The 16,902-nt window shown below is 38.7% G+C and overlaps 1 protein-coding gene and 1 pseudogene across 1 annotated transcript; both read left to right on the forward strand.

Annotated features, from left to right (window-relative positions):
- The first annotated feature begins 254 nt into the window (after positions 1-254).
- Positions 255-1,485, forward strand: LOC148299551 (uncharacterized). The gene has a single exon (XM_088275945.1). The coding sequence runs from the start codon at positions 599-601 to the stop codon at positions 1,442-1,444; it is 846 nt and encodes a 281-aa protein (XP_088132071.1). The 5' UTR covers positions 255-598; the 3' UTR covers positions 1,445-1,485.
- Positions 1,486-6,009: 4,524 nt separating this feature from the next.
- On the forward strand, positions 6,010-8,586 carry LOC148299552 (serine/threonine-protein phosphatase PP1-beta catalytic subunit pseudogene; annotated as a pseudogene).
- Positions 8,587-16,902: the final 8,316 nt, after the last annotated feature.

A 16,902-nucleotide genomic window follows, 5' to 3' on the forward strand; every position in this document is an offset into this window, starting at 1 on the left:
TCAATAAGCTGCTTATAAAAGATCACAAATTAAGATAGCAGCAAAATATCGACAGCATCAAATAAATGCCGTTCTTCAGAGGCCTAGAATGGGGGGAGCTGCGGGCCAAATAAATTTAGTCGCCTTATCTTCCGACAATTGAAAAACTGTTCTGTTGAAAACCTTGATAAGTATTAATCCGCACGCGCCATTCAAATATTTTTAATTAAAGAATTTAGGTTTTTATATTCGTGCTTTCAACAATGCCTGTAATTATATGTAAGAAAAAGTAGCTTAAGTGTAAATTGAAGAAACATTGGGGTTGAAATCCGTCGATAATTTCGAGGAACTCAACCTCAATCCAGACCTCCTAAGAGGGGTCTATGCCTTTGGTTTCTAAAAACCATCGATTATCCAGCAAAGAGGAATTCTTCCTGTCATCAGCAAGAAGGACACTATTGCTCAAGCTCAGTCAGGAACAGGAAAGACGGCGACTTTCGCCATTGGAATCCTTCAACTGATCGACCCCAAGTCCTCACAATGCCAAGCCATAGTTTTGGCTCCAACTCGAGAATTGGCTCAACAGATCAACAAAGTCATCTTCTGCTTTAGCGAGTTCATGAAAGTGACATCGCGATGCTGCATCGGAGGAACTGATGCTAGAGCTGACAAAGATGCGCTCAGAAACGGCGGAGTGCAAATCGTTGTTGGGACTCCGGGCAGGATCAAAGACATGATTGAAAAGAAGGCTTTAAAGACTGATCATTTGAAAATAGTGGTTCTAGACGAAGCCGACGAGATGTTGAGCCGAGGTTTCGTGGAGGAAGTTCGAGCTATTTTCGAAAACTTGCCAGCTGACATTCAAGTTTGCCTATTTTCGGCAACTCTGCCTCCTGAGATTCTAGAAATGACTGAGAAGTTCATGAAGGAGCCCGTCAAGATTTTGGTCAAAAAGGAGCAACTGACTCTGGACGGTATCAAGCAGTTTTGCATTTCCATGGAAGAAGATGGGCAAAAATTCCCAACCCTAATCCAGTTATACAAAAACATGGCCATTGCCCAATGCATGGTATTCACCAACCGAAAAGAACGAGTCGTCGAACTGGCCGAGAAACTCAGGGAACAAAAGTTCGTCGTCTCATGCATTCATGGCGAGATGGAGATGCAAGAAAGAGTCAACATCATGAAAGAGTTCAGGTCAGGCTCATCCAGGATCCTGATCAGCACTGATTTGCTGGGCCGAGGAATCGACATCCAGCAAGTCAACTTGATCATCAACTATGACATGCCCACCGATACCGCCAAGTACATTCACAGAATTGGTCGATCAGGTCGATTCGGAAGAAAAGGTGTAGCCATTAACTTCGTGACCCCAGGAGATGCTGACTTTTTGGTGAAACTCCAGACCTATTACAACACCCAAATCGATGAACTCCCATTCGATCTCTCCAAGATCTACGAATGAGCCAATGATTGATGAACTCCTCCCATATGAATCCTTATAAACATTATATGTGTCTATCTGTTTCCCTATTGATATGTGATTTTATTTTGAAATGCAAGTACATTTAAATAAATATTTAAATTATTAAAATGAGAATGTCATTAATTGTTTGCATTTTACTTATATTCCTCCTCAAAGCATCCTCAGCCGTCGATCCAGAACAACCAATCCATGAAAAGTACTTGGGAAAATCTCTTGGAGGTGTGTGGAAAACATTCCCGAATTCTTCGATTTTCAATATCGTGTATTATATCAAAAACTCAACGCAGCTAACCGACTTAACTGAAGAATTGAGACCAACTGAAGAAACCGAGTAAAATTCATAAATAGAACCAGAATAAGCGGAAGAGCGAAAGAAAAGCGTAGAGGACAACAATAATAATACAATTAAAAAATAAATACCATTTTTTATGACAAAATAAGGGAATATTTCAAAAACAGGGATTGTCGAGGCTCAGTTTTATATTCAGAGAGAAGGCAACCAATCAAGTCTATCTAACCTCACATATCTTTTCATCAGGCTGTACGAAGATCAATACATAACCGATAATGTGATCGAGTTTCGGTTTCCTTTGAAAGTCGACGAGAATTTTAAGCAGAACTATTTGAGTAGTCGAAGTGGGGCATTTCCCTATGGCTTTAATTCAAAATAAAACAAATGGGTCTTAAAGCAATTTTATACTAAAGCCGATTTGTTCAGAAATTTAAACTATGTCGTAACACTTGATTTTAAGCTAGACGTCATTATCGAAGTTGTGGATAATACATATCGAATCGTAAATTCCTTAAATTCGAAAGATGTGTAATACGAAGAAAAGATTCTCTCAATTCAGTTGAAATCCGATTCGATTAAAATTCACTTGACTCTTCAATAAGAAAAATATAGTCATAAATACTTTGTGTGCCTTCTGATCATTAATGCTATTCAGCTCGCTGCGCTTTTGAGAATTAAAAAGGATCGTAACATCTTATATGGCACTTCGTAGTGGCTTATTATACATACAATATGCTTCATACTATTTCAGTGCTTCATGCTGAGTCTCATTTCACTACGGAAATTCGATACAAACCTGAGTTTACTCCTTGTGAACAGCTTCATGAATATCTTGGTCATATTGCCGATACTTCGCAAATTCGAAAAAGTCATCAAAAAGTTTTAAAATACCCGTTAGCTTTTCTTCATGTGTGCATTCTTAGTACTTTATTTAATGCTAGCAAACTCATACTATACTAGTCCCAGCTTCTGGCTAATTGATTCAATGACTTTCGCGTGGCAAGTGCTTCACTCAATCGTCCACGGTGGAAGTGGAGGGATTGCGTTCGGCCTGGCTTTGACAGTCCTGCTGAGCAGAATACCTCTTCTGTATGTCTTATCCGTTGACGGTAGCTTGATGAAAATGCAATCCAATTATTTTGCAGGAGCTGTCATCGTCTGCGTATTGTTGTTTCATTTGTCAATAATTCAGGCCCAGAAGCATCGGGGGAGTCGATTTTTTGTGCCTAAGTTCATCATTCCTGATTATTATAACTATTTTCGTAGGGATTTCTACGACAGTGCTTATGCCAAGATGGACTGTGCCATATGCTTAAACAAACTGAGAGAATCTCCCTAAGAAATTAGCTAAAACCCATTGTAATTATCATCGCCAGAGCTAACCTCGGCATAGCAATAGTTGGCAGAACAATAATCGGCAAAAGAGCCAACATAAGGCCTAACCAACGTGTAAATTCATGCTACAAACGAAAACAATCAACTAAAAGATGAAGAGAAAAAACAAGACACGAAGATTTAATATTTGCTCACTCCATGTTTTCACGCATATCACCGAAAATGTCTAGGGGATTGGCTGGAAACCAATTTGGTGTGCCCAATGTGCAAGAGAGCCTTGCCTCCGATCAGCCAAAACACTTGATATAGATAAATAAATTGTAATTTATGCAATCCTGCATATAATTTAATCTGAAACTGTTAGACTTTCCCTTAGAGAATCCTCTAACACTTCTTTACCAAACAAGACCATGATGCTGCACTAATTTTTTTAACTCTCAGATGAAAAGGTGAAAATTTTAATATTATATTCAAATGGTTATACATCAGGCTCTTTCTCTTCTCCTTTCGTTGATGAGCATCTGGCTCGGAGCAGGACACGGCCTTTCCAAAGTTTCCCCGATTTGTTTACTAGTGCCGTTGAAATTGGGTCTATATAACATATAAAATACATCCAGATTTTTTCTTCTTTGATCGGTCCCTTTTATTTTTCGCCTTGATCAATGTATTTCGGAAATTCAGTGAAAGCTCCATTGTATCCTTTTTTGTTGGGGTTATTGTACTTCCATTGGTTGACGGATTTTCCCCGAAAAGCTTCATCTTAATTTTTGGGCTGATACGGTTCACTTTGATTGTAGAGGGCATAATCAGGAGTGAAGGTGGGGTTGGGGTTAGAAATACCCTTGAAGGAAGTTGGAATTTTAGCTTTGTGAATCAATTTTTCGTTCACATCTTTGTCTTTTCCCTCTGAGTCAGGATAGCCTTGATAAGGATAGCTGCTAAATAAATGCCCAACCGTGGTGTTCCCGTACCCTTTTTTCATGTTGCCTGTATAAATTGCCTTGAGCCCTGTTTTTACTTTTCCGTCAGCATCCCTTGTGTTAAACTGTTTGTCGGGAAACTATTTCATATGCTAAAACTCCGAATTCTTCACCAGCTTTTGCTTACCCCCTGCAGCAAAAGACTGGGGATGAATAGTCATTTATGCTTTATCCTTGAGGTATAGCTGATTGGCTCTGAAAGGGTCTTTGTACGGATCTCCAATATTTGTCGATGATAACTTCGAGAAGAGTTCGGGGCCGACTTTTTATTGCAATCTTTTGTTAACTTAGATTCCCTTTGCGGGCTTGTAGACTAAATAACTCGAAAAATACTTTCAGGATCCGCATATGGATCTCCTGGACTGAGGCCAACGGGCTGAGAAAACAAGCCCTGTCTCTCTCTCCTGGCGATATTTTCTTGTTCATGAATAAATCCCCCGGTGTCCAGTGACTCCAAATAATGAAGAGTGCTTTTGCCAATCTTCTTTTTGGGTTAACTCCCTGAACGCTTGCTTGCATGTGACCCGTAACTCTGATTATTTGTTTTCCAAGTTGACATTTAATGTAACTTAAATATATTATTATTATTTCTTTACATGGAAAATCAATAAAATCAGTACTATTAAAACTCAAAAGAAAAGTATTTTGCAGTTTCCAATTAATATCATTTCCTTTTTAAGCCTATTGGTGATCTTTATATCTGTAATTACGATACGATACTCGATATCTGTACAGTAAAGTGTTACTTTACGAAATCTTTCTGGATTATTGAATCATCATCGTCACCATTGCCTAACTGCTTGTGTTGACAATGGTGTTACATTTAAGTCGAGAAGACCCAGCCTTAGAACTTATCTAAAGCATTTTATTCATTTTGTTGCCCGGTCGATATTTCTAAATTAAATGCCAAATTTTTCGACTAGAACAAAACGAATAGAGAATAAGTTCATCCCAAAGCCCTAACTTGTACCTTAGAACATCCAATCATTAATATGGTACTTTCAATCGAATATATAGGCAGGCAGATTGATCATATTGTACAAACGAAGACATCTTCGATAGGTTCGGGATCTTCGAGCCACAAGGAACAAAAATAAAGATTTGATAATGCAATATTCCTCACTTCAGCAGCACAATGCCTATGATGAGAAAGATATCTATGCCGCATTGTACTTTGATCAGACTGTTGAAGCCTTCATTGATTTTATCTTCCTGAGTTAATAACATTATATTATAAGAAGATACAATAAATGCATAAAATTGTGAATAAATATCAATGAGTATGCATATAATTTTGGTTAATGCAATCAATCGCTTTCATCGCTGAGTTAATAGTTCTATTTAAAGCCATTTCGTAGATTTGCCTTGGCTCAATGGATTTATTTGCTCATCAGTGAGAGTTACTGATTTGATTAAAAATTAGCATGTGAGTTTGTGATTTAGTCACGTCGGGACTTCCTCCACATAAAATTTAGCCCGTCCCAACCCTTTGTGTCATTTTGAATATAAATTCCTAACTCGAATTCTGAGTCTTGCGGTTGTTAAATGTCGTTAAATTCCATAATAATACGCATCGAAGTTTCGGATAGGCAGTATTGATAACTGGATGTTGATGCTTCATTGCGATTTCTAGCGTGTCTGCATTTCCTTGTTTGTAATATCAATACTTCGTGAGTTGCTGTTTCGATGTATTGAAGTAGCAATTGTACAATTATATTATATTTTGAATTAGGATGGACAGGAGGGTTGATACCATAAATATTGATAGCATCATTGAAAAGCTCTTAGCCGTTAAATCGGCTAAAATCCCTAAGCAAGTCAACTTACTAGAAAGTGAAATCAAGGGCCTTTGCCATAAAAGTAGATAAATATTTATGCAACAGCCGATCTTCCTCGAGCTTGAGTCTCCCTTAAAAGTGTGCGGTATTATCGTGATAATGATAGGAGATATCCATGGGCAGTTTTCTGACTTGCTGAAGCTATTTGACAATGGAAAGTATCCTCCCGAATCAAACTACCTCTTTCTAGGGGATTATGTCGATCGCGGCAAATTCTCCCTGGAAACGATCTGTCTGCTGCTGGCTTACAAGATAAAATATCCGAAAAACTTCTTCCTGCTGAGGGGCAACCATGAATGCTCATCCATCAATCGGATCTATGGCTTCTACGACGAATGTACGCATCCGAATATAGCAGGCAAGCGCAGATATCATGTTAAACTATGGAAGGTATTCATCGATGTCTTCAACTGCCTGCCAGTTGCAGCCATTATCGAAGACAGGATACTTTGCATGCACGGAGGCCTCTCCTGACCTTCAATCGATCGAGCAAATCAAAAAAATCGAAAAGCCGACCGATGTGCCTGACAATGGACTCCTTTGCGACCTCCTCTGGAGTGACCCTGACAAAGATAGAGATGGTTGGAACTAAAACGAGAGGAGAGTTTCATACACTTTCGGTTCCGACTATGTTTCTGTTTTCACTAAAAAGCATGACCTCGACTTAATATGCCGCGCACATCAAGTAGTCTAAGAAGGATACGAATTCTTCGCCAAAAGACAATTAGTTACTATATTTTCGGCCCCCAACTACTGCGGCGAATTCAACAACTGCGGAGCCCTCATGAGCATTGACTAAGATCTGATGTGTTCGTTTCAGATTTTGAAGTCAACGGAACAAAAAGTAACTAAAATGGCTCACCCCCGCCCAAATACCCCTCCCAAAATTAAATCCATGCAGTATTGATTCACCATTTATTATTGAGCTAAATTGGCATAATTTGACATATATCCTAATTGCACACTTTACACGTTCACACGCTGGTGATTACTCCACGGCAATTAGTCTCCCAACCCCAACCCCCCCAACCCCAACCCCAACCCCAACCCCAACCCCAACCCAACCCCAACCCCAACCCCTCTCTCAAAGATAATGGAAATTTTAACAGCGATAAATAAATCTGCAATATTATAATTCGTAAATACTTAAACACACATATCGATGCTGTTCAGTAATTCTGGAAAATGCTTTTTCTCTTATTATTCGAAGTTTGAGGCAGCTTTATTTTGCGAGTCTATCCAAAAATGTCAAGTTTCTGTTGATAGCGAATCGACAGCTCTTCGGGAATTATTTTGCTTATTCCTTGCCTTTAAACCCATTGATAGGATTATATTTTCCATTTCCTTGGGAGTCCATGTTGTACGAACGCAAGTATCTTCGGATCTTATGATCTTCATCAAGCAACTTCAACTTGTGCCCCTCGGGGTTTTCGGCGTAGGCTAAACTAATAGGGTTGTAAGCAAGCCCATTACTCGTTACTGCTTTCTTTTTGCCCTCCAGGACTGCTTCGAGGTTCCTTCGTATCTTTGTGTTTTTAATCTCCTCGTTTTATTCTTCGATGAACCATCTTTTATGTTACTTTTATAAATATTTGAGGCGTCTGTGCTCAAGCTCGTGCTCTTTCCTATTTCGTTATTATTGTCTTCGACTTTTATCGTACTGGGAGTAATCCTTCCTGAATCTTTCTAATGCTGCGTAGACCATAATTTACCATCCATAAAATGAGTGTCATTGACATCTTCTCCTCCCAGGATGCGGTTTACTCCTGTTCCTGCTGAATTATCCTAGAGCTACATCGCATTTTTTGTGACAGTAGTTTTAGTTTCGTTTTGTTTTATGCGTACAATGCCGAATTATTTCCATTCATTGCGATCACACGCGATACTTTATTATTAATTGCTTAATATCTCAGCAATAGCAATAATTTATTGTATTTTATTGTTCAAAGTTTAATATTTTAATTGCAAAACTTTCCAACAAGCCTCGTTGTATTTCATCGTCTTGCAGATAGTTGACTCGAATTTGTTTGATTGTCAATAAATTGAATGATTTAATTGATGCTAATATCATATAATATCACACCGAGTTGCCTAATAAATGGCCTGGCGGTCGAATTGATGTCAATTATGCTGCATTTACACATCTACACTTATCGGATGGATAAAGTCAATAAATTTATAATATCCTCTTGCATAATAGCATAGCGGGCGCACGAGGGTTGAAAGTGAAATAGTGTAAAATAACTAATTCTATGATCAGCCTTGCTGTTCCTTTCTCACTTCATCGAATCCGAAATTGGGGTACCTTTTTTCCATCGTTTTGAACTTCCTCTTGACTTGCTCTCTCGTTTTATTTAATTTCTAAGCAACCCTTGTGAAGTCAGTTCCATATTCCAAAATCAAAGCTTACAGTTTCTTGATGTCTCCGCGAGACCAACCCGCGATGATTCTCTTCCCTTGACTTCTTCGGTCAATCTTGATAGACTGAAGCTATTCGACGATGCCTGAGATTGTGAACTCATGAGGCTAACACAATTAGCAGGAACAATCATTCCCGGTGTTACGAACCTTGCAGAAGCAGAAGACAAGACCGACGCTGTGATGACAAGTGAGAGGAGTTGTAGGTAACTTATTGGGTCAAAGCGTTTCCGTTTCGGGCTTGTTGGTTCATGTTGAATAGTCCAGAAAAGTGAATTATAAAAGAATAGCACATAAACCCATCATTTTACCCAGAATCATTTAAGGAAATGGAGGCACAAGCGAAATAACAATCTTTCATTGATTCTTTTATGGTAAAGCACTGAAGATCCGAGTCTATCAGAATTATTTGCGATTTTGGGAAAGATTCCCTTGAAGTGAATAATTCAGTTGATCGTCATTTATTTATAGTTGTAGTCGATCCTGATAGTCTGGAGTTATGCTACTTTATCAGAATATAAACGATCAAAAATCGAGTTCATCGAATTCCACGGTTTGCTCGAAGATTTTGGACATGTTTGGCGAGTATTTCTTTGTCAAAATCTACAATTTTATTTGGCAAAGCAATGAGATGTACTCGCTTTCATCCATTATTGGAGTTATTCGATCACACACGGAAACCTTACTATCACTTAAGCATCTTTCCTCATTAACCTACGAGGGCTACTTTTAGTTTGGAGGGCTATTTTTTATAGAGTTTGCTTTTTATCCTTCGATTTTTGTTTCGTTGCTCTCTGTCTTCTTTTATTTTTGTGTTTTTTTTTATTTTGATTTTTGCCTGGGTTTTTATTTAGAAGCTCTGGGCAATTTTTATAGAGATTTATCACAGGCCAAGCGGCTCTATGATGTCTTATCCGAAGGATGGAATTCCTCTCTGGATTTACGAACCGAACTCGGACTGGGCAAAGGTGGCAAAATAAGTTTGGGGCTTTTGTTCCCCTTCCTCTTATGGATTGCCAATTGTTTGGGCATTATTTCCCTCAAATCAAGTGCATCGATTTTCTTTTTTTTCATGTATTCTTTCATGATTTTCATGAAGACCTCCTCCTCTAAAAGTTACTTGGCGCTCGGCCTCGCGTTCGGATTCTTTTTCATCATCTTTTTATAAATTGGATTCAAATATTTCGAATATTTGACAGGCAGCTCTAAGACTGGCCCTTTGACGATCATATCGTAGAGCTGGGGCAGATTTTTAATTTAGAAAGGATGCTGAAACATTGTAAGTTCGTACACTAAGCAGCCCAAGGCCCAAATGTCAATTTTATTATCATAAGGCTTGCCTTCGACTGCCTCGGGGCTCAGATTGCAGGGCGAACCGACGACGGTCATCGCCTTATCCAGAGTGTTCTCTAAAGTGCGAGCATGCCCAAATGAGCCAAGCTTCACATCTCCTTGATGGTTTAAGTAGACATTGCGAGAGGATATCATGCGGTGTATTATATTCTTAGAGTGAACATACTCGAGAGCCATGAGCAGCTGCATGAGCCAAGAGAGTATGACTTTTTCAGAAAGAAATTACTTCCTTTATTTCCTCCTTTTGAGAAAGTACTAAAGATCACCTTCTTCACAAAACTCTAGAATAGTCACAAACTCATTCTCATCGAGAAGTACATCGTAGTACTTGATTACGTGAGGATTTTTTAAATCTTTCAATATTCTGACTTCATGTAGCGTTTCGTCCTGGCACTTATCGGATACATCGTAAATGGACATTTTTTTCGCCATTCTGTAGCTACTCGTGGATATTTCGCGAACGAGAAAGAGCTTATATTCATCGAGAGGGTGATTGCTCAGAACTTACAGCTCTTAGTAGTCCTTTTTGTATAATTCTTACTGCATTTTGTTTATTATTGGTTTAAATATGAGTTTAAATATCATAAGATAGTAGGGATTTACGTTTGTATGCATTTTGAACAGAAACTCAAAATAGTGGACTATTTATGTACAGAGAAGTTGGCAATTTCAATAAATATGAAATTTGCATACTTATTGAACTCTATCGACTAAATTGACAGCCACAAGCACTTATTAAATTATTAATACGATTTTAGATACAAAATATTGGCATACATGAAATCAATTATCAAAGCGATAGCCAAAAAGATCCTCCTAAAGGTTATGAATGCCATCAGAGATCATCAGAATCGCTCACGATTCGATTCTTAAATACTAAAGCTTTTCTATTCTTGACTAAAGCACTGAGCTAAAATTGTTTACTAACTTTCATTCGCGAATCATTATACTCAATTTCCATCTGATCAATCCGATTCATCTTGTTAGTTCTTTTGATCGATTCGAATATTATCTTGTGGTCGCGGCGTGCTGGGCTTTGTGGGCTTTGCGGGCTAATTCGTTAATCCTGATATAATTAGAGTTTTAGTTGGCTTTTGTTCGGGTTCAGGCTCTCGCACTTTAAAAGCTATTTGTTGTTTCTGATGATGTCCTTCTCGATAGCAGAGGCACTTAGCTTTTGGTTAAGGCGCACATTTTTTGTAAGCATGCTCGCATTCGAGTGAGCAATCGGACTCGACAGCTTTTTCATGAAGGAAAAATGCTACATGTTTAAGTTGTTATTTTTCTTCTCTATTTCTGGAAACTGCAAATTGTGCTTGTGCGTCGATAAGTGGTTCGTTATAATCTTTAGCCTCTTTATCTTGACTTCGAACTCCTCGGGCCTCATGAATGAGAACTCTGATATTTTTGGAGACAGCAATTTCGAGGGAGGAGATGGATGCAATTCAGACTCCTCCAGTTTCTAAGTAGGTATTCGAATTTTCTTTTTAACTGGCGATAAACTATATGATTGTCTCTTCGGAGAGACTGTCGGGGAGATTGTCAGGGCGTTACGTTAGGAGGGATTTTTTTCGGGCTGAGGGAATCTTTATTTATACTTCGACGCGAAATCCTTCATAATTAAGGAAATCTCTTTATTCGAAGTCGTTTCAATACAAATTTCAGCGGCTTTGGATAAATTGGCAGGTATTAGTAAATGTTATTTCTTCCAACGTTTCTTTATTATCTTTAAATAGTTCAAATCCAGGCCGATGATGTCATGAATTTTATAAAACTGCTGGAGTTCGTCGAGGAAGAGACTATGAACAACTGCTCTCGAACTCAAATCTGTGACGAATAAGTCCAACTGGGATATTTATTGCATGGCGGTCTATTATGGATTTTTTATGCGGTCGAATCTAATCTTAGAGTGCCCAAAGGATTTTTTTTAAAGCGACGACCCTTCGACGCGAAAAGGTAAAGGCTATTTTTATGAAAAGGAGTATTTTATTTATTGCTGTAAAGCATCCTTGTATACTTTTTTGGTCCACTCAGAGAGCCATCCCAAAATTGCGGATGGGCTCAAATTGCCTAATCCTCTCTCCAAAACCTCATTCACTTGTTTTGATTTGCGCTAAAACCCATGAGTATTAAAAAAGTCACAGTAGAGCTTCCTCAAATTCTCAACAATTTCCGAACTAAACTTATCTTGATACGCCTAATATTTGTCATCATAGGACCTCATAACATTGGTGCTCACTGCATAGACCTGAGTATTTGTTAGTTTACCTCTTCAGCAATATTATCATTGGCCATGAATAATCGGTTGAGGGCTAAATATATTTATGCCTCTCGGATGGATCTATGCCTTTCCATATTCTTATAATCCAGGATCTTCTCGTACTTTTCAGTGGACTTCTTGGGAACTCTATTCTGCTTCGAGAGCTCTGCCTGCATTTAGGTGATATTTTTAATGCGGGCGTTGAGTATCTATCCTAATTATTTCATTTTTAGTTTTATTATATGCCCCAGTGTTAGCATGAGCTGTTGGTAAACTATTGCTATTATTCTCAAACTCTTTCATTTTCTAACAAATGCACCAAATCATAGAGTTCCTTTACTAGAAGGGGATCGTATGATGAATCTATCAAAGTTGGAGCTAGGGCAAAATCCATACCTCTTACAAAAAAATGTAAAATAATCAAAACGGCCATTATGAACAATAGCGCAACAAAAATAAAATATTTGATTTATGATCTATTTGTTTCTATGCTTTTCGATTTAACTTTATGGCTTTCTTTAATCTGTAATCCGCGATTTATCAAAGAAACGAACATAAACCGACCCGTCTAAATACAAATATCAGTATTTGCGCTGAAAAATTGGTATCCTTGTTCACGAATCACTCAACAGAACACATTGCGGATATGAGCTATGCCTTTGCAATATGTATTAAATATAAGCCATGAGACATTATTTCAATATTTATAACATAGACCTTTAGCATGCACATCAAATATCTGCAGCAGCGCACTCTTAAACAATGCTAGAGATTGCTTCCGGATATCCCCTTCATCTCCCAAACAAGCAAAATTGTAAATTTTCTCACAATGCGCCACAGCAGCCAGCAGTAGCAATGGGAGCACTACCCGAAGCCTCTTCACGATTAGCACATGCTCGCGCAAATTTATCTTCAGCTTCATTTCAAAAATCATATCATGGACCTTCAGGGCTTATCCAATGTCGAAACGGCACTGGCAAAGTACTATCAATAAAATGAGGAAGACATTCTGAAATGCTACATCGGAGGAAAGTAGGGGGTCGCTTTCGACTATCGAAAATGCTTATACATAATGGATCACTCTGAGAAGTTTGAGTGTGATCGTCTCATGAAAATGTAGCTGATGAAATAAAAAAATGTAAGCAAAGTTCTTTGTTTCTAAAAGAGTAAGCCGATCACCATTAACAGCAAGTTCGAATAATTTTGCATAAAAGTAACGATGATAGCATATATAGCATAACGTTAAAGCCCTTGCTCTACAAAATTTTACACTTTAGTCCTTAACAAAGCAAGTAATGAAGCATTCCAAACAACCTATTCTGATCCATGAGAGAATCATGAGCGACAATAGCATATATGAAATAGAATAAAATGAACAGGAAAAGGCAATTGATAGATAGATGCTAAAATATCGGCCGACTGATATATTTATGATGTGCAGTTAAGTCCCGAAGGTCAAACTGAATAACTTTATAGGCTTTGCTGAACTTATCGTAATTAATCTCTTATTGCCAGAAATACTATCCCAATAGAGGCTACCCATCCAAGTCAGAATAAAAATAATTCATCATTCGTAGATTCCAGCGAATCGACGAATATCTGCAGCAGCGCAAGCTTATGTAATTATATGTTAACTGCTTAGACAAAGGGAAATGGGGTTAAGTAAGGACGACGATGAGGAGTGACTATCTGTATTTTCCATGATGTTTGCCATATACCTACTTAATCATTTAGAGCTGAAGATTTAAATATTTGACATCACTCATGACAATATCAATATTTTATCAAGTCGAGCATTATCAGAATCATATATCATTTTTCAATCAGAAAAGCCGTAGTTGGAAAGAGTATTTGATCAGCACTCATGTACTGATAGTTCTTTAAGATGAAGATCACATCGGGAGTCATATTATGGTCCAGTATCACCTGCGCTCGGCCTTTATTTGGTTCAAGCATTTCCCAGCGCTCGTTGAGCAAAGTCCTATGCTAATGTAAAAGAATTACTTTTCATTGATATTTATGCTCAGCTATTTTTTTGCAGTGTCTTTGATTTGGATATAAAGATAGGAAAACCCAGTTTCTGCTATCAGTTCGCAGATGGAATAGAATTTATTCCAATGAAAGTGCTTTGGAGGTTCAGTTTGGAGTCGGAGAGATTCTGAATGATTTTTGAAGAGTATTGCTAAGAAGTTTGGGTGCGAGTTTTATTGAACTCGGGAAAGCGACGCATGGTCATTAGACGACAAAAACAGAGTATAACTTTACGATTTGCTCAGAACCCAGTCATGAAACAGGCACAACACATATCTCCCAGCGGCGAGATATTGGCAAACCTAAACCGATTCGCAATTCTTGTGATAGGCCCCAGTTACGTATTGATAATCGTTGGGGCCCAGTATCCTCGCGAGAATCATGCTTGTACGCACGTGTTATTTTGCGCAGCTGCGGATAAACACTGTATCGTCACGGGTGAGCTAGAATTAGGAGAAAGATGGATAATTTACCTCAGATGTGTGTTCAATCCAATCCTTGTTCAGGTTCTCAGTGCCATCAAATACTATGAGGTTATCGAAGATCCTCGGGATGTCTCGAGCGACCACACAAAAACTCTTATTGTTTTTCAGTGAATTGAATATCCGCATCTTCTCACTGCCTTCTACTCGGTCCCATTAAGAATCATTGTGCGAAAATTTCCCATTCCAGGAAACGAGCTTCTTCTCGCTCACCAACTCGAAAAGATAGGCTTCTTAGTTTTGGTTGGCCAGGTGCAGGGAGTGGCAGTTAATCTAATATAAATTAAAACATACAATGTTGTAGAGTTCGTTCTCTGAAATGCCAAAGTTTCTGATCTTCGGCTACTTTTTGCTGATGAAGCCACCGACTCCATTATTCCTTAAAGCATGCAAGACTGTTTTTACAACAATCTCCTGATCAGAAAGCTCTGAAATCTTGGTTTTGCGCAGCGGTCCGCAAAGTATGATCTCCAGGAGAGAGTCCACATCAGTCGGAATTCTTTCATAAGACCCGCATATCTTCGCAAGAGCTTTTTAGAGTAGCATTGGGAAGATTTACCGATCTTTTATGGGCCCTGTCCCAAATGGAAACTGGCCTCCAACAACAGGCACATAATCATCAATGATGATGTTCTCGATTACTCCTTTATAATAGAGTTTAAATTGGTAAATTCCTTACTCGCAGAACTATTCGGACAGGAGTTTTTTTAGTTTTTCGGGGTGGGTTCTTTGAATGAAAGTGATTGCCTATTTGAGGACTTTGTTATTCATGGCAATGCGCTAAAAATTTGCAAAGGTGTCCTGGCTGGAAAAAATAGGAATTTCGATAAAGTGTGGGATTCGCTTCCACTCGAGAACAGTCTCAATTTCTTCGTCCGAAATGGAGGAGTTAGTGTGTGGAAACTACTAGTCGACGAAGCTTTTAGAAGTGTGTTATTTTTTGAGTTTTTGATAGTCCCTGGATTTGAACTTGAGCCTCTTCCATTGCCTGTATGCGTCATAGGCTTTATTATTCTAAAACTTGATGATCTTTTGCTCGAATCGACCAGATTATTCGTCGCGCCGACTGAATTCTATCATAATTTCTTTGGGCACGACCTCTTTCTTATCTTGGCTTCCACAGCACACAGAAAACATCCGATATTTAAATTTTATTATAATTGACATAATAACTCATAAATGGATATCATTTATACTTCGATCGATCATCATAAGAATAGGGCATATACTGCCCAGCTGAGAGTCGCCATTATCCAGTACACGCTGCTGCTAGATATGCTCGAGCTAGAATTCATGTTCTTTTACTCTCGAGGACCATCTGGCTTTAGCGACCATGTTTGGTTTGCGTTTGATAAATAGTCTTTCACCTCATTGACTATTTTTCCTGGAGGATCAAAGCTTGGTAATTATAAGTTTTTTATTGCGGATTCTGCCTTCTTTAATTGCTATTACGCCTGTCTCGCAAGATTATTTTGTATTTCCTACATTCTTTGGGCTTTTGTTTGAATCTAGGCCTTGTATCTTTCTTCTTCAGTCTTACTGACTGCCTCTGCTACCTTCGTGGCCTCTGCTGCCTTCGTGGCCTCTGCTGCCTCTGCTGCCTCTGCTGCCTTCGCTGCCTCTGCTGCCTTTGCTGCCTCTGCTGCCTCTGCTGCCTTCGTGGCCTCTGTTGCCTTCTCTGCTGTCTTCTCTGCTTCTTTCTCTGCTATCAGGATCTGCGCATACTTTACGGACTCCTCCGAGATGGTGTCAGCTTCAAAGTTGTCATTGACCATATCAATGATAGATTTGGCACCCAGCTCATGGACGTTGAGGCCAGGGAAATTATTCTCCAAAGCTTCGATCTAATCAGACTATGAGAACTCGACATAAACTTCGTTTTTCAATTTAAAAATTCGATTTATTTTGTACTTTCTGAAGATATTATTGATGTCTTCGATGGAGAGTTTTTTGAGTGCTGACTCATCGCAGTTGTGAATCACTACAAAGACAGGCTAGCTCAGCTTTTTTTCTTGATTTGGCTATCCCATAATGAACTCTTGCTCTTGTATTTTTTATTGGGGCCATTCAAAGGAGTCGGGAAGAGGATTAATTTCTGCATTGTTCAGTTGAAGGACGACTCCTCCATCAAACGAGAAATCTAAGGCTTAGATATCGTTTGGATCTTCGAAATCCAAATATGCCTCATTTTCAGAAATCGCAAATCTCCGAACTTTATAGGCCTTAAAGACTTATTTGATTTCCTCAATAGTGGTATGGTGGGGGATGGGGCTGACTTTGATATATCTTGTTGACATCAATTAAATAATATAATAATATAACAAGTATTTATTCTGCTCTCTTAATTTATGACGGCTTCCAAAAAGGGCCCAAGGGGTTGGGGTTGGGGTTGGGGTTGGGGTTGGGGTTGGGGTTGGGGTTGGGGTTGGGGTTGGGGTTGGGTTGGGA

Source organism: Brachycentrus maculatus, unplaced genomic scaffold, assembly GCF_059751285.1.
Source record: "Brachycentrus maculatus isolate JH-2025_06_01 unplaced genomic scaffold, ASM5975128v1 h1tg001088l, whole genome shotgun sequence".
In the NCBI taxonomy this organism is placed as follows: domain Eukaryota; kingdom Metazoa; phylum Arthropoda; class Insecta; order Trichoptera; family Brachycentridae; genus Brachycentrus; species Brachycentrus maculatus.

What these genes read in the sequence shown, in the direction of transcription:
- LOC148299551 (XM_088275945.1), top strand. Translation starts at nt 599, where the DNA reads ATGAAAGTGACATCGCGATGCTGCATCGGAGGAACTGATGCTAGAGCT.